This window comes from Erinaceus europaeus, chromosome 19 (genome assembly GCF_950295315.1).
Source record: "Erinaceus europaeus chromosome 19, mEriEur2.1, whole genome shotgun sequence".
NCBI lineage: Eukaryota > Metazoa > Chordata > Mammalia > Eulipotyphla > Erinaceidae > Erinaceus > Erinaceus europaeus.
In genome coordinates this window covers 20788749-20814352 of record NC_080180.1, presented here as the reverse complement: position 1 = coordinate 20814352, position 25604 = coordinate 20788749, and the positions used below count along the sequence as shown (strand labels likewise).

The 25604-nt window shown below is 46.9% G+C and overlaps 1 protein-coding gene across 4 annotated transcripts in view; it reads right to left on the bottom strand.

Moving 5' to 3' along the window:
* LGR6 (leucine rich repeat containing G protein-coupled receptor 6) overlaps positions 1 to 25604 on the bottom strand; it is a 118065-nt gene that overhangs the window by 56167 nt on the left and 36294 nt on the right. For all 4 annotated transcript variants that reach the window (XM_060178580.1, XM_060178581.1, XM_060178582.1 and 1 more), the window contains one exon: positions 25427 to 25498. In XM_060178580.1, coding sequence (XP_060034563.1) covers positions 25427 to 25498 — 72 coding nt within the window. The remainder of the gene's footprint in view (positions 1 to 25426; positions 25499 to 25604) is intronic.

The window sequence follows — 25604 nt, the reverse complement described above, 5'->3', positions numbered from 1 at the left end:
GAGAGTTTTACATGAGGTGGGGGGGAGAGACAAAGAAAGAATCAGAATAACACTCATATACATGATACTGGGGACTGAACCAGGATCCTCAGACATGAAAGTCTAATGGTCTACCAGACAAATCATCTACCCAGTCATTTGATGGGTTTTTACTTTGATCATATATAATATATATATTATATTGTTTTGATTATATATATATACATGTATGAGGATCTAGCTGTAATATATATATATATTACAGCTAGATCCTCATACATGTATGATTTCATTTCTCCCTGTAGGTTTTTGTTTGTTTTGTTTTTTTACCAGAGCACTGCTCAGCTCTGGTTTGTAGTGGTGTAGGGGATTAAACCTGGGACTTCATAGCCTCAGGCATAACATAACTCAGTCATGAGAGTCTCTTTGCATAACCATTATGCTATCTCCCTCACTGCTGGTGGACTTTTTTAAAAACCATGATTCCTAGATCTACTGTTAAAAATCCTGAGCTGGTTGACCTAGTGTGGGGCCTGAGCATGGCCTAAACTTCCTCTGCTGACCCCAATATTCAGCCAGGGTAGCAAAAACACTGGTAATGAGTCCCCTTTAGTCCTTGTTGGAGAGAATCAGAGAACCATTCATTGGTGGGGGATAAGATTACACATAGGACATCAGGGCCGCACCAGACCAGATGAGTATCTGCTTCGATGCCTGGGAATTGTACTCACCAGCCTGCTTTCCATCTGCATATCTGAGAAGCTGGCAGAACTCACACAAGGAAGGCAGAGAATGAAACCATGGGAAATCAGCCTGGTTTCCCCAGTGACAAATACTACATCCAGATAAGATTCTATCTACTCAGAGACAAGGCAAAAAAAAAAAAGAGAGAGATCTCAAAGAGATATCCAGACACTAATGTTCACAGAATTATTCACAACACTCAAAAGGTAGAAATAGTCCAAGTAGCCGTTGGTGACTAGTGGGTAGACAAAATGTTCTATATACAATGGGACATTATTATTATTATTTAATTATTTTATTTTATTATTATTACTATTATTTACCAGAGCAATGCTCAGCTCTAGCTTATAATAGTGTGGGGGCTTGAACCTGGGATCTTGGAGCCTCAGGCATGAGAGTTTCTTTGAATAACCTTTATGCTATCTCCCCCACCCTACAATGGGATATTTTTTGGCTGCAAAATAGAAGAAGATCCTGTCTTATGCAATGTCATGGATGAAACTCAAAGACATGAAGTTAAGTAACAAAAGCCAAGGCAAAAAGAGAAGCACTGTGTGCTTCCATTTATAGGAGGTGCCTAGAAGTGTAAAATCAGAGAGACAGGGAGCCGGGCAGTAGCGCGGTGGCTTAAGTGCACATGGCGAAAGCACAAGGACCAGCGGAAGGATTGCAGTTCGAGGCCCAGGCTTCCCACCTGCAGGGAGTCAGTAGCTTCACAATCGGTGAAGCAGGTCTGCAGGTGTCTCTCTTTCTCTCCCCCTCTCTGACTTACCCTCCTCTCTCCATTTCTCTCTGTCCTATCCAATAACAAAGACAGCAATAGCAACAATGATAAACAACAACGGCAACAAAAGGGGAAAAAATAGCCTCTAGGAGCAGTAGATTCATAGTGCAGGCAGGCACTGAGCCCCAGCAATAACCCTGGAGGAAAAAAAATCAGAGAGGCAGTAGAATGGTGGCTGCCAGGGCGTGGAGGGGTTGTAGTTTAATGAGTCCAGAGTTGGTTCTGTGAGATGCAAAGACACTTGTGGATGGAGGCCAGATGATGGCACACCTGGTTGAGAGCACATGCTACAATGTGCAAGGACCCAGGTTCGAGCCCCCAGTCCCCACCTGCAGAGTGAAAGCTTTTTGAGTCGTGAAGCAGTGTTGCAGGTGTGTCTCTCCCTCTGTATTAACCCCTTTGTCTCTCTCCCTTTGTATTTCCCACTTCCCTCTGGATTTCTGGCTGTCTCTGTCCAATAATCCAATAATAATAATAATAATAATAATGAGAGGGTGCTAGGCAGTGGCACACCAGGTTAAGCACACATAATATGAAGCACAAGGACCCTCTCAAGGACCTCAGTTTGAGCCATCAGATCCCCACCTACAGGATGTGAGTATCTCTCTCCTTCTTTCCCTCTCTATCTACCCCTCCCCTCTCAATTTCTCTGTCTTAGCCAATAAAAATTAAAAGTAAAGGCCACCAAGAGCAGTGGATTCATAGTGTTGGCACCGAGCCCCAGAAATAACCCTAGAGGCAAAAATAAATAGATAAAATAAAAATAAATAAAGAGACTTGTGAATGAACGGCAGTGATTGGGCAAAATGTAAATGGACTTCAAGGTATAAATGACATGGAAATGTACTCTTAAATAATGTTAAGGTGGCAGGTTTTATATCATGTGAATTTTGTTACCATTTAAAAATAAATGCAACTTTAAAAAGAGAAATGAAAAAGCATTAATAAATGCTGGAGGAGAAAAAAAAATGACAAGAGTATCTGAAAACCATTAGTTACTAGAATGAAAAAAATATATATATAAGCTTGTTTGACATCTTCTATGAGATACAAGACACCATGATCTCCAAGAAATGGAAATGAAAATCCAGAAGACAGAGCCAAAAGAACAGCACAAAACAGGGAAATAATCAAGGTGCATTTCAAAGATAATTGAAATGCAAATTGAGCTAAAGGAATGTGAGCTTGCTGCTTGGAAAGTCAGGTTGAAAGAGCAAAGCTCAAATCTGCTTGGTAGGTGGCAATGACTCCAACCTGCAGGGCAGAAAAGGGGATCCATCATTAATGGGAAGAGCAAGTAGGAGATGCCATCCTTGAAGTCACAGTAAAAGGAGAATGTAAAAGTTGTGAACATGAAAATGAAATAAATAGAAAACTGAATTTGAATGGCGTTTTTTTTTTTTCCTCCAGGATTATTGTTGGGCTCGGTGCCTCCACCATGAATCCACCGCTCCTGGGGCCATTTTTCCCCCTTTTGTTGCCCTTGTTGTTGTAGCCTTGTTGTGGTTATGATTGTTGCCATTGTTGATGTTGTTCGTTGTTGGATAGAACAGACAGAAATGGAGAGAGGAGAAGACAGAGAGGGGGAGAGAAAGATAGACACCTGCAGAACTGCTTCACTGCCTGTGAAGCGACTCCCCTGCAGGTGGGGAGCCGGGGGCTCAAACTGGGAATCTTATGCCAGTCCCTGCGCTTTGCGCCACATGCGCTTAACCCACTGCGCCACTGCCCAACCCCCTAGAATGGTGTTTATAGATAGTCCAAGAACGCATGAAGCAATAGTACCAAGACATTTATAATTGAAAAGGAGATAGGTCAAAGCTGAAAACAATGGATTAAAAATGTTTTTGGTGTTCCAAGTAAAGCAGACCAAGAGATCCATGCCCAGTAGAGAAAAGTGAAATCTTTTATTGTAAAGATTAAAAAGGGGGGGGGGGAGTGATCCTATAAGCATTCATAAAGAGGAAGCATGTTATCCTCTAAGGAAAAAAATGAGGTCAGCCTCAGAATTCTCTGGAGTACCACATGCCAGGAAGAAAACAGAATTTAGCTGCAGGGTTCTGAGGAAAAACAGATCATGTCCCACAAACTTTATATCTAGTTAGCTTGACAATTATTTGTGAAATCCACAGATATATATGTATATGTATATATTGTCAACTATGTAAGGAGCCAGAAAATATATGACCCATATGTGCTTCCTGGGAAAAATAATTACTCAAAGATGTACTCTAAACAATCAAGAGAAAGAAGTCGAATGAAGAGATCAAGAATGGGGCGTTCCTGGCTTCCCCTTCCAGGCAGGATGAAGTAACATTGAATGGTCTACCCTTCGCCTCAAGTAGCTGAAAAACGGCAGGGCTTAGACATCCGACAACAAGCAGCTCTGGACAGTGATTCCTGAAGGAAAGGAAACAAATGATCTGAACCTTAACATTTCCCCAGCTTGCTGCCTGAAGAGAGAGCCCCAGACTCACAGGGGGAACCCAAACAGACAGGGTTTAGGGAAGCTGAGGTGGCACAACCCTAAGGGCTAGGGCAGCAAGAGGAGAGCAACAGAAGTGGATGGGACGTAACTAGAAGGATGGAAATATCAAGGAGGTATAATAAAAGAAAGTATAGGGGCCTGAGGGGGATAACTCACCTTGTAGGGTGCATACCTCACCGGGCACAAGTCCTAGGGTTGAGCTCCATCACCACATGGGAGCATCACTGGCACTAAAGGAAACTCCACGGATAGTAGACAGATGCTGCAGCGATTTTCCTTTTCTCACCCTCCTCTCTCTCTCTCTCTCCCTCTCTCTCTCTCTCTTATTAAATATTAAAATTTAAAAAGAAAAGTAAAAGAGTCAGGTGGTCCAGAGTCATGTTACTTTATACAAAGAGGGTCCTGGCACCACACACAAAAAATATATCAATAGAACATAATAGAAGTGAGAAAAAGAAAACATCACGTACACTTTTCCTCAAAATAATGTCACACATTCATACAGGATGAAAAGATTTTCGTGTAAAGGATCATTTCCAGGAAAACTGAAATGGCCTAAACTAAGGAGACAGCAGATAGCCCAAATCCTAGTAGAAACATTATCAAGTAATTAATGAATGGGGGAGGATTTCTGGGGTCAGACGATTTATTATCAGTGGGTTCTTCCAAACTTTCAAGTGAAAAATAATTCTCATACTTTATAAACTGTCCCAGGAGTAGAAAAATCTGGAATACTCAGTTTGCTGTTTGAGCCCAGTTTAGCCTAATCACAAAAGCTATAAATGAGATCCAATAAGTCTACTCTCAGTTATGCATGTCTTATTAGGATGGTAAATATTCTCAATGCAATACTGACAACAGAATAATACAGTAAGCAAAATATACCACCTTAAGAAAGAGTATTCCTAAGAATACCATGATGATTATAATGAATTGTATTACAATATAATGAGGCCAGTATATATAATCAATATATACTGAAGAACCACTCAGTAATATCTAATATCCCCAATTTTAAAAGTACTTAAAATATTAAAACAGCTGGGGTCAGCTGGTGTTGCACTTGGTAGAGCAAATATGTCACTATGTGCAAGGACCTGAGTTCAAGCCCCCAGTCCCCACCTGCAGGAAAAAAAAAAAAAAAAAACTTCACAAGTGATGAAGCAGGTGTCTAATATATATATCCCCTTTCTCAGTTTCTCTGTCTCTATAAAGATCATTAATAAATAATAAAAAAGGATTTTAAAAATATTGAAATAGCCTCTAATAATAATAGAAGACTACTTATGTTGGGTCGGGGAGACAGAACAATGGGCCTGTAAAAGACTTTCATGCCTGAGCCTCTGAGACCCCAGCTTCAGTCCTCAGTCCTGCCATAAGCCAGAGCTGAGTAGTGCTCTGGTCTCTGTATCTTTCCCTTGTAGCCCTCTTTCATTAAAAACAAACAAATGACGATCTGTGTTGAAAGATGTCTGATATACTTTGTGAGAAGACAGATTTTTCAGTAAAAATATGTTCATTGTAAAGTTATGAGTGCATAAGACAGAAAACTGAAAGAAGATATCTACTTCTAACTTGCAAATAATATTAGCTATCTCAAGAAATGCAAACAAATCAAGAATAAACCTGTGATGATTAATAATGAAACCAAGAGTCCAGACACTGATGTGCCCACTACAGCACCTTCCTACATTCCAAACAACAAGCAGACAGGAAAAAAAAGTGATTCAAGGATCCTCTCCACTCCAGTAATAACCATGAAAGAGGCTCATAAACTAACAAAGCCCAATAAATATTGTGAAATGATTCTAACAAGAAATATATAGGTCCTTGGTGAAAAAGAACTGAAACCACAAGGAGATTACTGAGATGTATAAAAGATGTTTTAAATTAAGAGGGGAAAAAATAGTCCTGTATGAGAAAATCTTTTAAGTATGTAGGGTCTCTACAATTCAATGTATAGACGTACTGTAACTTCACTTAAGATCTCAGTGGGATTGGGAGGGGGCAGGAGGTGGCTGGCTACCCTTACAAAAATGAAACTTAAGTTTGTGCCAGAAAACAGATGAGAAAAAGACAAAAGAAAACATGAGATGGTGCTCCCCCTATCAATCACTGAGATTCCCCACAAAAAACTACTTGAGTTAATGAATAAGCTTCCAGGATACAAGAACAACATACAACAAAATCAAGGATCTATCTACACACTTGACACAGGCTCAGCCTGTTAGAGGACCAACTTGTCTGCCTAAGGCCTCATAGGCCATGGGTTCAACCTCCGACACCAGCTTCTACCAGAATTGAGCAGGGCTCTGACAATCTTTCTTTCTACTCACCATCATTCATAATAATGAAGTAGATAGAAGCTTTCTTTTTCTTTTAAAATATTTGTTTATTCCCTTTTGTTGCCCTTGTTGTTTTATTTTTTTAAAAAGATCTTTTTAAAATTTGTTTTATTTATTTAGTTCCCCTTCTGTTGCCCTTGTTGTTTTTCATTGCTGTTGTAGTTATTATTGTTGTTATTGATGTCGTTGTTGTTAGGACAAAGAGAAATAGAGAGAGGAGGAGAAGACAGAGAGAGGAAGAGAAAGACAGACACCTGCAGACCTGCTTCACCGCCTGTGAAGTGACTCCCCTGCAGGTGGGGAGCCGGGTCGCAAACCGGGGTCCTCACGCTCGCTGATCCTTGAACTTCTCGCCATGTGCCCTTAACCCGCAGTGCTACCTCCTGACTCCCACCCCTTGTTGTTTTATTGTTGTAGTCATTATTATTATTGATGTTGTTGTTGTTGTTGTTGGGTAGGACAGAGAGAAATGGAGAGAGGAGGGGGAAGACAGAGCGGGAGAGAAAGAGACACCTGCAGACCTGTTTCACTACTTGTGAAGCACTCCCCTGCAGGTGGGGAGCCATGGGCTCGAACCGGGATCCTTACACCGATCCTTGCACTTTGTGCCACGTGTGCTTAACCCGCTGCGCTACCGCTGACTCCCAGATACAATCTTTCTAAACAACAACAACACAACAAAAATACCATTTCAATCATATAAATAAGAACAAAGTATTTAGTAGTAATTATATCATTAAAAGTGCAAAATATATACTCAGAAAACTATAGAGCATTGTTGTAAGAAATTAGATAATACCTACGTAAATGGAAAGACATCTCATCATCACAAATCAGAAGACATTAAATATGGAAAGGTGAGAGATTTATGTGGCCTGACGTGAAACCAGAGTGTAGAAGACAATATGAAGATGACAACTCTCTTCAAATTGGCCTATCCATTCAACACAACTGCAAGCAAATTCAAAATGCTTTTTTTTTAGAAGTTGACAAGTTTATCCTAAAATTGTAATGGAAATGGAAGGGAAGAGAATAGCCAGTATATCTGGGGGGAAAAAACGTAGTTGGGAGACTCGTACTTTGTGATTTCAAAACTCCCTACAAAGCTCCTCTAATTAAGATTATATAGAACTGGGCTAAAGATAGACATGTAAACCAACTAAATGCAACTATGAGTCCACAAGCAAAATTGTACACTTACAGGAAGCTGTTTATCAACAAAAGGTGCTAAGACAGAAGGGGGGAAGAAGAGTCACTTCAAAGAATTGCCTTTGGGGGATGAAAATGTGCTGAAAAAGCAGACTAGCAACACAAAAGAATAAAATTAGACCTCTACCCCACACCACAGAAAAAATGAACTAAAAATAAATCAAAGATCTAAAATTCTATAAAACTCTTAGAAGAAAAACATTGCCATAAATCTTCCTGATCTTGGATTAGGCAATGATTTCTTAAACTTAACACCACCAAAAGCAGAAGAAACAAAAGGAAAAAAATGAGTAAATTAAGACTCCATCAAAATTAAAAACTTTTGTTCTTCAAGAGACAACACCCAGACAATGGAAACACAAGTCACAGAATGGGGGCACACTTTTATAAGGCACATGTCTGATAAGAGACTTGTATCTGGAATACACAGTTACACCTCAGCAATTGAAAAAGACTGTTCGATTTAAAAATGGGCAAAGGAAGGTCAGAGATAACTCAACAGGTAAAGCCTGGGTGTTTCCATGTGTGAGGCCCTGGTTCAAACCTCGGAATCACATGGGAGTAGTGTGGATAGCTTCACGGGTGGTGGAGTGGTGCTCACATGTCTCTCCTCACTCTCTGCCTGTCTCTCCCTCTCTCCTCTCAAAACTTTTTTTCAATATTTATTTATTTTCCCTTTTGTTGCCCTTGTGGTTTTATCGTTGTTCTCGATGTCATCGTTGTTGGATAGGACAGAGAGAAATGGAGAGAGGTAGGGAAGACAGAGGGGCGAGAGAAAGACACCTGCAAACCTGCTTCACCGCTTATGAAGTGACTACCCTGCAGGTGGGGAGCCGGGAGTTCAAACCGGGATCCTTGAACTGGTCCTTGTGCTTCATGACAAGTATAGTGCACTTAACCCGCTGCGCTACCGCTTGACTCCCAATATTTATTTATTTTTCCCTTTTGTTGCCCTTGTTGTTTTATTGTTGTAGCTGTTGGATAGGACAGAGAGAAATGGAGAGAGGAGGGGAAGACAGAGAGGGGGAGAGAAAGATAGACACCTGCAGACCTGACTCACCACTTGTGAACCTACACCCCCCACCCCGCAGGTGGTGAGCTGGGGGCTCAAACCGGGATCCTTAAGCCGGTCCTTGCGCTTTGTACCACCAGTGCTTAAGTTGCTACGCTACTGCCCGACTCCCTCTCAAAACTTAATTGAACAATTAATAAATTAAAGAGAGCATTCGAGAAAGTTGGCCCAAGGAAGGCATTCAGTAGTGGTGCTGCACAGGTTCAAGGTCCTAGGGTCACATTTAAAATAATGATTATAATGGGGAGGGGAGATAGCATAATGGTTATGCAAAAAGACTTTCATGCCTGAGGCTCTGAAGTTGGGTTCAATTCCCTGTACCACAATAAGCCATAGCTGAGCAGTGCTATGGTAAACCAATAATAATAATAATAAATGAATAAGATAGACAAAGGGTCTAAGCAGATATTTCTCCAAGCAAGATAAGCAATTTGCCAGTAAGCCCATGAAAAGATACCCAGAATTCTTAGTCATTAGGAAATGTCAACCACAACTCACTAGGAGACTACAGCAAAAAAAGACAGTAACAGGGCTGGTATGGCCGTGGAGGAACTGCAGCCCTCACAACGCTGGTGTGAATGTGAGCAGGCACAGCCACTCTGGAGAAGTTTTGTCAGTTCCACAAAAAGCTGTCCAGACTAGTTAGAGACTCAAGACAAACAAATCCACATCTGCATAAGAGTTCATAGCAGTGGGAGTCGGCGGTAGCGCAGCGGGTTAAGCCCACTTGGCACAAAGCGCAAAGACCGACGAAAGGATCCCGGTTCGAGTCCCCAGCTCCCCACCTGCAGGGGAGTCGCTTCACAAGTGGTGAAACAGGTCTGCAGGTGTCTATCTTTCTTTCCTTCTCTCTGTCTTCCCCTCCTCTCTCCATTTCTCTCTCCATTTCTGTCCTATCCAACAATGACGACATCAATAACAACAATCAAACAAGGGCAACAAAAGAGAAAATAAACACTTTTAAAAAGAGTTCATAGCAGCATTATTCATAAAAAAATAATAAACAAAACAATCCAAATGCTCATGTATGGATGACCAGGTAAGCTCAATGTAGTATAGTCTGCCATGAAAAGGAACCAAGCACTAATACACACATAAATGTGCAGGTAGGAGAATGTCACAGGCATCCTGCTAAGTGAAAGAAACCAGTCACAAAAAAACGACATATTGCACGACTCCAGTATATGAAATGTCCAGAACAGGCAAATTCAGAGCCATAGGCAGCAGATCTGTGGCTGGTAAGGACTGTGGGAAGAGGATGGGGATCAATGCTAATAATTAAAGGTTCTCTTCTGGGGAGCAGATGAAAGTATCCAGGAGCTAGAGTAGTGATGGACGAATTTGTAAATTTACTAAAATCCGATTCTATTCTAAGAAGGTAATTTTATGTTATGTGAATTATATGTGGAAGCTTTTAAATACTCAAAGCTCAACTGATTCAACCAGTGGTACATAGTGTGATTTTTGTAGTGACAGACCACGAGATCCCACTGTAATTCACCAGGATCTAATCTAACGTGTCAGAAAGGAAGCGTGTGTGTGTGTGTGTGTGTGTGTGTGTGTGTGTGTGTGTGTGTGTGTGTGTGTATTTTCACGGAGACACATGCAGGGACAGGAACCAGTGTTGTGTCTGGGTGGGAGGGCTGTGGGTGATATTTACTCTCTCCTTTTTATTTTTTGTATTTTCTAAATTTTTGACAGTGTGAGTCAGAATGAAAATAAACATGTTTTTTTAAAAACAAAGTGCGTCAGTGTATAATTAAGTCCCAGGCTCTGGAGCACTAGCATGAGGGAGGCCTAAGGGGAAGGGAAGCAGGGAGCCAGCATTGGAAGGCTTAGTGCTTCACGTCACCTCTGTGTCCTACCTTCCCCTAGTCTTCTGACCCAATAGGCCACCCCTCTTCCTGACCCTGGGCCTTTGCTCTAAGGGCAGCCTTGTCTTGCAGCGTTCTCCTAACTGGCCTCACTGCATGCCTGCAGTTAGTTCTACTATGCTTTCTCAGAGATAGAGGGTTCTTTCTCTCTGATCATTAGCTGTCACTGAAGTCCTCTCTGCAGACCTACACCTTCACTCAGATAAGAGGGGCTAGGCCTGCCCCAGACAATGCTGCTGTTCCCCACATCCAACATGGTGCCTGCATGCCTCCACTCTCAGCCCAGACCCTTCCCCTCCAAGCAAACGCCGTCAGTGCACCTCCACAGGTTCAATTCTTATTCCACCTCCAAAACCTAACACCAGAGCTGCCTCCTCCACAGAGCCCTAGCTCATCTTCCCAGGCGGAAGGAATCTGTCTCTGACACTAAGCCCACCAGCAGGGGCGGGGGTGCAGAGCCCAACATCGTGTCCTTGTGGCCACAATTAGACACAGATGATGTGGGTTCTCTAAAGACCTAAGAGCTCTGTGCTTTGGGGTTTATGGAGAAGCTTCTTGTGTTCAGTGACTATGTGTCCTTCCTGCCTTTGCTCTGGCTCCCAAGGAGTTTCAGAACAGCACCGTCAGGATGGCGGGGCGCCTCCCTTTGGTGTCAGAAGGAATGGAGGACGGTGGCTTTTTGTTTGTGTGTTTTGAAATATAAGGACCCTAGCCCCCACTGTCACGGAGAAGATTCATGAGCAATGAAGAAGCGTTGCATATGTCTCTCCCTCCTCTATCTTTACCTATCTCCTCCTTTACTCTTAATTTATCTATCTTTATCCTACTAATAATACTTAAAATATTTTGTCATTTATTTTTGGATAGATACAGAGAAATTGAGGGGGAAGGTGGAAAGGGAGAGAGAGACACCTGCAGTACTGCTTTACAAGTCATGAAGCTTCCCCCTGCAGGTGGAGGCTGGGGGTTTAAACCTATGTCTTATGCACATGGTAACATGTGCACTCAATCAGATGCACCACCCCCTGGGCCCCTGGCAGTGTTTAGTATTTTAATGCCTTGGAACTATGATGAGACTGACCCAGGAAAATGCTCAGTAAATTCCCATCAGTGTAGATCAACTGCAGATGACCAGAGTTGTGAAGACAGAATTGGGGGTTTGCAATTGAACTGGACAAGTTCACATGCACCAGAACTATCTAAGCTGTTTTGCAGGTAACAGAAGCTGATGAGTTGAGTTCCAGAGCCTTGTGCTTGGTTGAACAGGTTCAGAAAGTGATGCCTGGAAGGGATCATGTCTTCTGGCATCATGGCTATCTTGGATTTAAATTGTCTAAGTGTTTTGCCCTTAAATAAACCTACGAAAAAAGAAAGAAAAAAGATGGGCAGGTGAAATTGCTCACTTGCATAGTGCACTGTTTTGTCATGTGCACAACTCAGGTTTGAACTTGGCCCCACCATATTGAAGGAAGATGTGCTGCTATGGTATCTCTCTCTTTCTCTTCATTCTCTGTCTCCGTCTTAAAAGAGAAGGAAGTGGGAGTTGGGCAGTAGCACAGCAGGTGAAGTGCAGGTGGCACAAAGCGCAAGGACCGGCATAAGGATCCCGGTTCAAGCCCCTGGCTCCCCACCTGCAGGGGAGTCGCTTCACAGGTGGTGAAGCAGGTCTGCAGGTGTCTCTCTTTCTCTCCTCCTCTCTGTCTTCCCCTCCTCTCTCCATTTCTCTTTGTCCTATCCAACAACAATAACTATAACAATAAAACAACAAGGGCAACAAAAGGGAGTAAATAAATAAATATTATTTTAAAAAAGAGAAGGAAGGGGAGTCGGGCGGTAGCACAGCGGGTTAAGTACATGTGGCGCAAAGTGCAAGGACCCGCATTAAGGATCCGCTCCCCACCTGCAGGGAAGTTGCTTCACAAGCGTTGAAGCAGGTCTGCAGGTGTCTGTCTTTCTCTCCTCTTCTCTGTCTTCCCCCTCCTCTCTCCATTTCTCTCTGTCCTATCCAACAATGACAACAATAATAACTACAACAATAAAACAAGGGCAACAAAAGGGAATAAATAAATGTTTAAAACAAAGAGAGAGACGGAAGGAAGGAAGGAAGGAAGGAAGAGAAGGAAAAGAAAGACAAGCTACTGCCCTACCTGGGGCTAAGGAGGGAGTGAGAAGTCAGATGGACATGGATGCAGAACTTCAGGACATGGAGTCCAGCCAAATCCCAGCACACCTCCCTCCCGCTGCCCTCTGGGCCCCGCTGTGCACCTGCTACCCTCTAGCATGAACTGTTAGTGGACATGCCCCATGCCTCCACTCCAACTACAGTCACGTATTATGCAGTGAAGGGCAGTGGTCCTGAGAAAGGTGACCACTGGCAATCCTGCTCCTGTACAAATGTCCATAGAGACAGTAGAGTTTACACACACTAGGGACAACCTTTGGAGGTCACCTTCAAATCTGTTGACCTGACTGCTATTAAGTGACACATAATTGGTTACACACAATGAGAGGAAAGTGTCTTCCCTGCACTGAAGATGGTACACAGCCAAGCAATGAAAGGAACTAAGGCCCCACTCTGTCCTGCAGGGGTGACTGCTCTCTAGAGGTGATCCTCTCTCTCTCTCTTTTTATTTATTTATTTTTTTGCCTCCAGGGTTCTTGCTGGGGCTCAGTGCCTGCACTATGAATCCACTGCTCCTGGAGGCCATTTTTCCCCCATTTTGTTGTCCTTGTTGTTATTGTTGCCATTGATGTTGTTGGATAGGGCAGAGAGAAATGGAGAGAGGAGGGGAGACAGAGAGGAGAAAAAGATAGACACCTGCAGATCTGCTTCACTGCTTGTGAGACGACCCCTTTGCAGGTGGGAAGCCGGGGGCTCAAACGAGGATCCTTACACTGGTCCTTGTGCTTCGCGCCATGTGCACATAACCCACTACACTACCACCCGACCCCCTGTGACTCCTCTCTTGAGCTTAGAGGGTGGGGGTGCTTCCATCCTTCTCTGGCTACTGTGGGTTTGCAGCAGAGCCTGGCAGGGAACTGAGGGCTCTACTCCTGCTCCCCATAACCTTTCCTACTCAACTGCATTTCTCTGAGTGACCCACATCATCCTGCCCTGCGTCCTCCCACACACATAGAAACTGGCGACTCTGTAGGAGATAGTTCTTGAGATTAGACTGATATTGGTCTCACTAACAAACTCATCTAGGATCTACCCAGCTTAGCCCTAGGCCTGCCTAGACATTAGCTCATGAATCTTTGCAATAATCATTTTATTATTCCCAATTTAGAGATTACCAAAGCAAAGCTCAGGATGTTTAGACCATTTGTCCATGATCCTTATCTAGGAAGGGACAGAGCTCCTAGGATAGCAGCGGCTGCTTTCAGAAAAAGATCCCAAATTATAGGCCACCCTTTCAGATGAAGAGAGGCATATTCTCCAGGCTATGACAACCCAGAGGCCCAGACTGAGCTAGGCCTTGAGCATGCTGGACCCCACATCAGGGTCTGCCCAGACTGGATCCAGATACAAGGTGATGGGTGAATAAAGTAGCTCTCCTAGATAGTGCACTGCTTTGGCATACACTCAAGCCAGGTTCGAGCCTGGCCCCTACCACATTGTAGGAAGCTTTAGTGCTGTGTATGGTCTCTTTCCCTCTCTCTTTCTTTACCTGAAAAAGTCAGCCTGGAGTGATGAAGCACCAGTGATAACCAAAAGAGGAAAAAAAAAATCTATGGATTAATGTACTCATGCAGGCACCAGCCACAGAACTGGAAGTCCAGCAAACACCCCTCAAGACTGGCTCTCCTTCTTAGGCCTTTCAGATGCAGAGCTCGGGTGCAGATTCAGACGTTTGTTGTGTTACACCAGGGAGAGACGTGAGCCAAGAAGAGCCTCATCTGCTCTGGGCTGGGCATGGAGCCCTTGCTCAGAACCCTCCAGGCTTGCTACTTCACATACCAACCCCCCAATTCTGAAACCAAATCTCTAGACAATACCTAAAGGAGAAGTATTGTCTGTGCTCAGACCCTGCTCCTCCTACCAATCTGAATCTGACCAGGCTCTGCTCTCAGCCCCTGGCAAAGTGAGCTGGTAGGAGCCTGGCAGCCTGGCAGCACCAATGAAAATAAGACTTTTGCCAGCTCCGTTCTGGTGAGGGTCTCCTGCCATGCTGGTTATATAAAGACTTTAGGTGCCTAGTTATGGTACTTAGTGTTTCCCTTATGCCTAGTGGGCCCAGAGTCAGATGGAATAAATCTTAGAGGGCTTCCTGGTGGTGCTAAGCATTGCCTTGATTCAGACTGTAAAGGCAAGTCTCGTGAGAAAAGAAAATCATCCTCAAGTGTGAAACAGCGTTAAGTCAAGGCTTGGGGAACCCAGCTGAAGAAGGCTGAATATAGCCTTGCTGGACCCGCAGGAGCACCAGTGGAAGAGGATGCAGAGCTCCAGGGAAGGTTTGCCCCAGCTGATGGGTTCTGACCAGAAGAGCCACAGTACCTAAGCAGTGCCATCCGATGATGGGGAGCCTTGCCCTCCCCCCACACACACCTTCTCTGACCTTTTCCACCTCAGCAGCAGCACACAGGATTGGGGGCCACTTTCTCTGCTCCCAGTCTCTCCACTTCCCCTGATCCCCCCACCCCTTGCATCCAGGTAGGCTCCTCTCCCACACTCCAGATGTTCCAAGGGGACCCAGGCTCACAGATGTGCAATTCGGCAGCAGGTTAATGGGGGTCAGGGGAGCAGGCTGGGACTGGGGGCTGAGGCAGCTGTGTTGGCCCAGAAGACCTGGAGGCTCCCCCAGGAGTTGCCTCGTTCAGTCAGCCACAGCTGACAGAGCAGGAAGGAAAAGGAAGAGGTGGGGGGCGGTGAGCCTCCTGCTGGGGATAGAGCCTCCTGGAGCCCCCCTCTTCCTTCCCCTGCTCCCTCTACCCTCCTCCCCTAAATCCCAGCCTGCAGCCCCAGAAATGATGGCTGCCCCCAGGCAATCAGAGGCCCTGCCTCCTCACTCCCCACAAAGCCTGCAGACCTGCAGCAGCAGCAGCAGCAGCAGCAGATATGGACCTAAAATAGCAGGTGATTCCAAACAGTGCTAGTCTTGGCTTTGCAACACATTCTACGACCAAGTTTATTTCCCTTTTTTTTATTTAATATATGTCCCTTTTTATGTCACTGGGGTTTCACCACTCCAGGCTTATTTTTTCATACTATGTGCACTTAACCAGATGCACCACCACCTGCCCCCCCCCAGCTTACTTTTTCAGATAGAGAGATAGAGGCAGACAGAAAAAGAGGGAAAACACCACAATTCCAAAGCCTTCTCCAGTGGGTGGGGACAAGCTCAAACCTGAGTTGCACACACGCCAAGTGAAATATCAGCTTTTTAGCTGGCTCTAGGCTGATGTATGCCCTCAAGAAGGTGGAAGTCCCAGTCTCACACTTTGTGTCTGCAAACCCTCGGCGCAGCAAGGGTTTGGGTTAAGATGCCTCTTAACTATGGTTTGTACTATAATTTCAGGCTCCTTGGTGGCTTCCATGTTCTCCTTCCTCTCCTAAAAGTGATAGTGGGGCAATGATCCTGGGTCCATACTCCCTGAGGGATAAAGAATAGGGAAGCCGTCAAGGGGGGGGGATTGGATACAGAGCTCTGGGGGTGGGCATTGTGTGGAAATGTACCCCTCTTATCCTATAGTTTTGTCAATATTTCCATTTTATTAATAAAAATAAATAGATAAATAAATAAGAATAAAACATTACAGTGGAGGACAGGAGGAGCCCTTCTAGGATTTCCTTTTCTGGGAACTTCTTGGGTGTCTCCAGGAAGCATCATAGGAAGGTGGGAGAAAGAACCACACTTCAGAACCACAAAGACCTGAGTTTGAATTCTAGCTTTTGCTCTTATAACTTGTGTGCAATAGAGCAAGTTACTCAACCTCTCTGAGACTGTACATTTATAAGTAGAGACCATTCAGTGCCAGGTGTGTCCTGAGCATGGCTCTAGGTTCAGGGAATACTGAGTTTATAACAACAACAAAAAAAAAACCACTTAGTCCAGGCTGGGCAGTGAGCATCTAGTTAAGTGCACATAATATCATACACAAGAGCCCAGGTTCCAGCCCCCATGCCTCACCTACAGGGAGGCACTTCATGGTCAGTGAAGCAGGTCTGCCAGTGGGTATCTTTCTCTCTCCCTCTCTATCTTTCCCACCCCTCTCAATTTCTTTCTGTCCTATTAAGTATAATAGAAAGGGAAAAATATAAAAAGGAAACAAGAAAAAATGGCTGGGAGCCAGGCGGTGGTGCAGCGGGTTAAGCACAAAGTGTAAGGACTGGCATAAAGATCCTGGTTCAAGCCCCCGGCTCCCCAGCTGCAGGTGGTTCGCTTCACAGGCAGTGAGGCAGGTCAGCAGGTGTCTATCTTTCTCTCCCTCTTTGTCCTCCCCTCCTCTCTCGATTTCTCTCTGTCCTATCCAACAATGATGACAGCAATAACAATAACAACGATAAACAAGGGCAACAAAAGGGAAAAAATAAATAAATAAGAAAACATTTCTTTAAAAAGAAAAATGGCAGCCAGGAGCAGATTCATAGTGCCGGCACCAAGTCCCAGCTGTAACCCTGCAAATAAATAGATAACACTCAGTCAAGGTGACCAGGAGGTGGCACACCGGGCTGAGTGCACACATCACCATGTGCAAAAACCCATGTTCGAGCTCAAGCTCCCTACCTACAAGGGGAAGCTTCACAAGGAGTGAAGCAAGTACTGCAGGGATCTCTCTTTCCCTGCCTCTCTATCTCCCTCCCCCTCTCAATTTCTTTCTGTCCTATCTAGTAAAAATGAAAGGAACAGAAAAAAGACACATAGTCCAGGGCAGATACACAGAACTACTACAGTGATGGTGTCCTGAAGACCTAACAGGTGAGGAGGTGTTTGGTTGGTGGGGAGAAGTGAAGTAAATTTGCCAGAGGAGGGAGCACCAGTGAGCAGAGCAGGAGCATAGACTTCAGGCTCCAGAGAAGGGTAGAGAAGGGTGGGGGGAATATAGGGATGAAGGGACAGGGCAGGCGGCACACCTAGTGGCTCAGTGAGCGGGGAGATGCTCAGACTTGTGTTCCCACAGCCATGGGACTACCTGGTGGGGTATCACTGGGACGAGTTCAGAGTGGAGGTCGGGGCTGATGCTGGGCAGGTGAGAGTGGTCATGGGGGAGCAGAGGAGAGAGTCGGACTACAGAGCAATCGATGTAGGGTTGCTGGATGGCCAGGGCTGGTGGAGCGAGAGGCAGACCCAGTGTGATGGCCAAGTATCTGGGTTAGGGGACCAAATGATGGCGGTGCCATGTTCTGAGACAGAAGAGGCTGGTAAAGGGATAAGCATATGAGGGGGATGTTAGTACTTGGGGAAAGGTTCAATTTAGAGGTTTGGCTGGGTATCCAGGTGGAGATTACAAAAGGCTGGTCTGGGCTAGAAATGTAGCCATGGCAGCCATCACAGGATAAGAGGTCACTGACCGGCAGGCAGGCAGGAAACCTCCTCAGGAGAGACTAGGGAGTAGAGCGAGAGGCAAGGAAGAACCTCAAATGAGTGCACCTTTCCCAGTGTGAGCAGGGAGGAGGCTGAGGATTGGCCAGAGAGTCAGGAGAGACCAGAGAGAGCTCTGGGCACAGCAGCTGGTGCTGGGACAGTGACAGGAATGTGGGAAGGATCAGGGGCCATGACTGTGCCCAGTACAGGAAAGGTTCAGCAGCCTCCTTGTTGAGAACCCTTCAGAGGAACCCAGAGGCTCACAGAAGCCAGTGTGAAATGTGAAGAGGAAAGGGAGAAGGTGTCTGGTGACACTGAGACAAGTCACATCCCTGTCCTCTGCTGGCTACTTACTTGGTTTCCTCACCTGTGGAGGAACTTGGACTGGGTGACCCCCCCCCCCCATCCCCCACCTTCCAGCTTGGTATTTAGGGCCTATGGTCTGGGCCAGCAGCCCACGCCACTGTCCAGAGGCAAGCCCGGCATGCGCTGCCTTTCTGGCCGCTGTGCTGGTCCACACTCCAGCAGGCGGCTGGCAGACATTTGGGCTCCAGGGGCTCGTAAACTGCTGGAAAATGACTCATGCACTCTTGAAAAAGATCACACTTCCCAACCCCTGACCCTTCCTCTCTCACCAGTATGGCTGAGGGGCTGGGAACTGGGGAGCTGGGGCTTAGACAAGAAGAGGCCATGCTGGGGTACACAGAAGCTGTTCCTCCCTCTTCCTGGCCTCCACCCCTCCCCCAGCCTCTTCTCACCTCCCCACTGCACTGCGCTGTACTGAAACTTCAGAGGCAGAGAAGTCTGAGAAGAGGTTATGAGAGTCCAGAAGATGTCTGGGGTAGAGCAGAGAAAGACAGGCCAAGCCTCCTTCCGGTCCCCAGGCCCAGGAATCTGTGTGGTTCCCAGACTGTCCCTCTTCTGCCAGCAAACAGCCTGGAAGTCCTTGCCCAAGTCTCATCCTCCAGGAGGATGGAGACTCTCATTTCCATCCATTTGCACAAGTGACCACAAAGGTGTTAAGCCTTGAGGACTTTGCATAGAAAGAAGACAAGAGGTAATAAACAGTCCATAATGATCGCTATCTATCTTTTGTTGTTGTTGTTTTTATTGCCAACATGAGGTTATTACTGGGACCTTGTGGCCATTTTCCTTTCTTTCTTTCTTTCTTTCTTTCTTTCTTTCTTCCTTTTTTTTTTTAATAGGAGAGACAGAAATTGAGAGGGGAGGGGGACATACACAGGGAAAGAAAGATAGACATCTGCAGACCTGCCTCACCACTCACCAACCATCCAGCAGGTGGGGAGTGGGGCTCAAACCTGGGTCCTCAAACATGGAAGTGTATGTGCTCGACTGGGTGCACCGCCACCTGTGTCATCACCGGACCCCTGATTGCTGCTACGCTTAATGAAGAGTGAGAGAGAGGGAAAGGGGTACCCTGGACAAAAGAGCAGAGACTTTCCAGTTTTTATTGCCTGGGGGGTTGGAGGACACGTCAGTTAAAATGTAATCTGCAACCCAGAAGGTATCTCAGTGGCTAGAACTTTGGACTTGAAACCATGAAGTCCCAAGTTCAATCCCCAGCATTGCGTGTGCCTGTGTGATACTCCGGTTCTCTCCCTCAGCCTCTCTCATGTTAGTAAGTAAATAAGTCTTTGACAATAAAATACAATTCGGAGTCTGCACCATGAGGGCTGGAGAGAGACTTAACATCTGTTTGCTCTGCCAACACGCTCCCACAGGAGACAGATAGCACCGCTCCATGGACCAGGCTATGCATTGCAAGATGCTGTAGCATCTTTTTCCAATTCCAGATTCCCAGGCCTTGGCCTCAAGATACCAATTCAGGAGGTTTGAGGAGAGACCTGGAAATCTGCATTTGGCAAGTTCCCCTGGCATTACCAGAAGCACAACCTTAGGAATGAGACTTCTCTCCATAGTAAAATCATGATTAAGAAAGAGCACATGGGGTCAGGTGGTGGCATACTGGTTAAGCACACAAGTTACCTTGTGCAAGGACCAGGGTTCAAGCCCTCAGTCCCCACCTGCAGAGCAGAAAGCTTCACAAGTGGTGAAGCAATGCTGCAGGTGTCTCTCTGTCTCTTCTATTTCTCTCTCCCCTCTCAATTTCTGTCTGTCCTATCAAATAAAATTTAAAAATAAAAAAATTTAAGGCGAGAGAGAGAGAATTGTGGGAGAATTGTAGAATTCAGACCACTTCTAATTCTAGGATCAACTCGCTAAACCTTCATTTCCTCATCTACAAAATGGAGATCCTGGTCCCTCAGAGACTCATTGCAAGAACCAAATGAGGCGTGTGCCAGGCTTTAGTCCAGAGCATAGCGGGCAGTCAACAAACAGGACCTCCCATGTGATTCTGTGGCACACTGGGTTCACCTGCCCTTTATCACATCATTAGCCAGCCCCTGTTGGCCTGCTCACACTAATGTCCCATCATGCTCACATGCACCGACTCCTCTGGGAAGCTCACGACCTTCATGGATAAGAGGAGGAAGGTGATGGGGCCTGGAGTCTGTGACAATCCCACCTTAAACCATGAACTGCTCAGAGGCTGGGCCTTTATTTTATTATTGATCTCAGAAACTTTAGTGCCAGGCATTTCAGAAACTCAAAGAAGCTTGAACAATCAAACCAATGGGTAGATGGGTGGATGGACAGATGGGTGAGAGGGTAGATAGGCAGGTGGATGGGTAGGTGAGTGGGTGAATGTGTAGGATGGATGGGTGGGTAGATGAATGGATGAGTGGATGGATGGATGTGTGAATGGATGGATGTGTGGATGGATGGATGTGTGAATGGATAGATGGATGTGTGTGGATGGATGGATATATGGGTGGATGGATGTGTGGATGGATAGATGGATGGATGTGTGGATGGATGAGTACCAGCAGGTGAGTCTCCTCCTCCCTCTGGGCACCTCTGAATCCAAGGAAGCATCATGCACTGACATCATTTACTCAGGATGGACATTGATATTAATACGGGGGGTGGACCTTGCTTCTGTCCTCTCCCCATGGTGGGAGTGGTCACCCTACTTCTTGGCTCCACTTTGGGCCTGTGTACACTTAAACCAGTCCTGAGCAATAAGCTCCCCCCACCCCACCCCCTCCACCCAGAGCAGCGCTCCTGACTTCCTCATCTCTCAGGATTTGGCCTTCAGGAGCTCTCCAGGGCCCAGGGGACAGGAGGGCTGAGGACAAGCATGTTGTTCCTGGGTGGCTTTGTGTGGGGCAGCTCTGCCAAGAGAAGCTCCACTGGGGTCCAGGTCCCAGCCAGTCACAGGCACTTCCCCCAAGGTTCCAGGAGAGAAGTGGCCCACATTGAGAGTGTGGCCACACTCAGGGGACTGCCCGAGTGCCCGTCTGCCCACCCACCTCAGAGCAGCCTCGGCCCCACATGCACGTAGCAATCAACTCCCGGAACCTTGGGGAGATCCAAATACAGTAGCCTATAATCAGGGAGTCTGAAATAGCTGCGCCAGGGAGGCCATCTGCCGCCCCGTGTGTCCTTGGGGACCCTCCACTGGGCCCCACAGCATGGCTGGACCTCAGGACCCTGCCCTGGCTGGGGGGCCCTGATGTGCCCATTAGTGGGTCACAGGAGGTCTGGGAGGGCACTCCTCCATGGTAGGTGGGCATCATCACCACAGGATATGGGCCTGGGCCACCCAGACCTTAGGGCCTTGCTGCTCCCTCTGTGCCAGCCCTGGGACCCCTGACAGTCACCCTCATGGGGGCACAGCCTCTGGGAGCCACCACTCACCCAGGCCTTCTGTCTGCTTCCTGGATCAGCTCTCAGCCTCCCACACACTTACACCCCATATGGGACCTAGGCTCTCCCCCACCACACACACACACACACACACACACACACACACACACACGCATGCACGCACGCACACACACACCACACACACACACACGCACGCACGCACGCACACCACACACACGCACACGCACACACATCACACACACACACCACACACACACGCACACACACCACACACCACACACACACACTCACGCACACACACACACACCACACCACACACACAACACACACACACAACACACACACACCCACCTTACCCCCTGGAGTGAATTGAAGTGGTTTCTCCAAAAGCAAGTCTATGCTCTGACTCCCAAGACTTGAGAATGGAGTCTTCATTTTAAAAGAAAAATATCTTTGCAGATAAACTTAGGTTAAAGATCTTTTTAATTAATTAATTTATGTATTTATTTTTATTGCCACTAGGGTTATTGCTAAGGTTCCGTGCTAGCACTAAGAATCCACCACTCCTGATGGCCATTGCTTCCTTTCACCGCCCCTCCCTCCTTTCTTTCTATTTTTTATTTGGTTAAACAGAGAGAAATTGAGAGAGGAAGAGGTAGAAAGGAAGAAAGATAAACACCTACAAGCTTGCTTCGCTGCTTGTGAAACTTCCCCTCTGCAGGTGTGAGTGGGAATAGAACCTGAGTACTTGCACATGGTAATGTGCACTCAACTGAATGTGCCACAACTCAGCCCCTAGAGTAAGGATCTTGAGCTGAGGTCACCTGGATTATCTGGGGACCCAAATCCAATGACAAGTGACCATGGATAGGGGCTGGAAGATAGCTCCCCAGGTAGGGCACATTCTTTGCTGCACAAGTGGCCCAGGTTTGAGACCTGGCACCATATGGAAGGTGTCATAGCACCAGGGGAAGCTCCAGTGCCATGATGTCTCTCCTCCCATCTCTGTCTCTATCTCTTTACCTAAAATTAAAAGTCCACCTGGGAGGAGTAAAAATGCACATGTGTGTAGTCTCAGTCAAGCCAACTCACAGCTGGAAGGACAGGAGGAGAGGGTAAGTAAGCCAGTCTAGACGCTCCAGAGACACCCTCAGTCCTAGTCCGCACAAGCATTCCTGTACTTTCAGAACAGTGTGGCTATTTCCTCCTGGAGAGGCTCACATCTTCCCCTCTCCCTAACTCAGATTCTCAGAAGGCCAGAAATGTTTGAAGTCTCACTGCACAGAGACTGAATCCAGGTCTCTGGATCCCAAAGGCCATGACTCCAGTGAGACCTTTGGAGTCAGAGCTAAAACAGAAGATGACCTGAGCTACATTCCAGCTGTGCAACCCTGGGCAAGGTGCTCAACATCTCTGGGCTTAGTGGTCTCGTTTGCAAAACAAGAATGAGAGAAGCTACCTTGTGGGACTTTCATGAAATAGACAGATGGGCTTAGCTTTGCAAAGCGGACACGTGGTGACTCTGACCCAGCTGCCTTTCCATATACACAATGTACCCCCAAATAAGCACATGGCTCCACCCAGCCCTGACTCCTCCACATCCCCCAGGGTGTCTGGCTTGGGCTGTTTTTCAGTCCCCTTCCCCCACCTTTATTCCTGCCGTGTGCCTTTGGGATTCTCCCAAGGGCTTTGGAGGCTATTTTACTGTTTTTCTGTGACCTGCCTCACCCCTACCCAGTCTCTATCTTCCCTCTACCTCTTCCCCAGCTTCACCGACTTCCTGAGGTTTCTCTTGGCACAACATGCCTGGAATTGCCACTCTCTCCCTCCCATGTGGGCCAGGGAGAGAGCAAGTGAATTCAGGAGGGAGGTGTTGTGGGGCTGGATGCTGTCCCCCTCCCCCAGGTGTCAAACCAAATAGCCACCTATTTGGTCTCACCGCTGGACACCTAGTACCCCCAGCCCTCGGTTTGCAAGACTTGTCACTGACCCCTGCCCAGCTTTTGTAACATCCACCCAAACAATTTTCAGTTACACAAACCATTGCCATGCTATCTTGCTAACTATCCTTCCACGGCATTCATGGTGCCAGGAATCAAACTCAGACTTCATGTTTTCAAGTCTTGTGGGGTTTTGTTTCCTGCTATGACACCACCTCCCTGGCTGCTCCAGTGTCCTTAGCATCAAGTCCAAATCTGTAACAAGGTCCATGCTGACTAATGAGGTATCTGTCCTGATGATTCTGGCTCTCCCATGCAGACACACAGAGCTCAGCCACGCTCACCTCCTTGCAAAGTCTTCACAACTCACTAGATTCCCCTCTCTCTCTTGTGCACTGTGTCTGTAGTGGCTTGTCCTGCCTCCTCATCTGAGTGATACCCATAGTCCTTTGCAATGCAATGCAGGTTTTGCCTCTCAGCACAGCCTCGAATGTGTGTGAATCAATGAGTTGATAATGAGTTAACGGACCATAATGGCTTCACCACACAAGTCCATTGTGATGTCTACATTTTTCAAATCTCTCCCCTTCCCCGTATTTTCTATACATTTTATCTTTGTGACACAACTGTGAGATGGGCTCGGGGGAGAAAACTGTCCCTGATTTGAAGATGGAGAGACCAAGGCACAGAGAGGGCAAGGGACACAGTAAACAAAGCCACATAGGCCAGTCTTTGCCTTCCATGAAGAGAGGGGGTGTCCAGGGCTGGGCTGGGAGAGGAAACCCCCAAGTCATGGGTGGGTGTGGCATAGCTAGCTATGCGGATGACATGGGGTCTGAACAGGGGTCAACAGGAATACCGCTCCTGCCTCCTTCTATTCACCTGACAAGAATCAGGACAGTTTAGAGCTGTCATGGACCAAGGCTGCCAGAGGCCTTTGTCTTGGCATACTGCATGCCACCTCTGCCTCAGTTTCCCCACTGGCTAAATGTTGTATCTAGTTCTATTTCCCAGCCTCGACGTCCCCCCAAATATGTGTATTCTGCCATTGGATTGACCCGAACACACAGCTGGATTTGACAGGCATGCATTAGGCACCTACTGCATACTGCAATTGGGATGTGTGAGTGAAACCTAGTCCCTGGCCCAGAGCTCAGTCCCTGGCTACATCCATCACCTTAGGGCACCTGCTCGTCTGCCCTAAGGCTCCCTCTGTTACTCATAGCACCCCTACTGGTCAGGAGAGGGACTGCAGGATCCCCCTGCGGATTTTGATCTGTGAAGGGCCTGGTGTTGGAAGGCAGGTCCACCCTCCAAGGAAGGGAAATGGGTGTCTGAGCCCCACCCAAGCCCCAGCCCTGGGGCTAGAACAGGCTAGGTGGAAGAGACTCCCCTTCCGGAAGCTTCTTTGGGGTGGCAGTCTCCAGCCCCCGCCCCAGGCTCTCTGGAAGGAGGCCAGGCACCCCAGGACCACAGCCCCGGTGGCCCCACCCAGGGAGGTCCCCCCCACACGTGAGGGTGCACAGTCACACCCTGATGGCACAAAACAAGCAATAGAAAGACCAGAGCCGGTGGGGGGGGGGGCACGCTGTCTGGGGTTTTGAGAAAGGGAGCCCTGCAGAGAGGAGGAAAGTCGAGGGCTGGGGTGTGACTCAGGCCCCAGGAAGTGGGAAGTTGTTGGGGGGGGGGGCTGGGGGGAGGCTGTGACTCACAGAGACTGAAGGCTCGGCAGGTCCCACAGCGCCTCAGTGGGGATTCCTCTCAGCTGGTTGTTTTGCAGCATCCTGCAAGGAGAAGAGGGGAAGAGGGCTTTAAGGACAGGGCTGTGGGGTATGAGCCCAGGTTACCCACCCGACGTGGGACGCTGGGTCCCTCCCTCCTGTCTGGCTT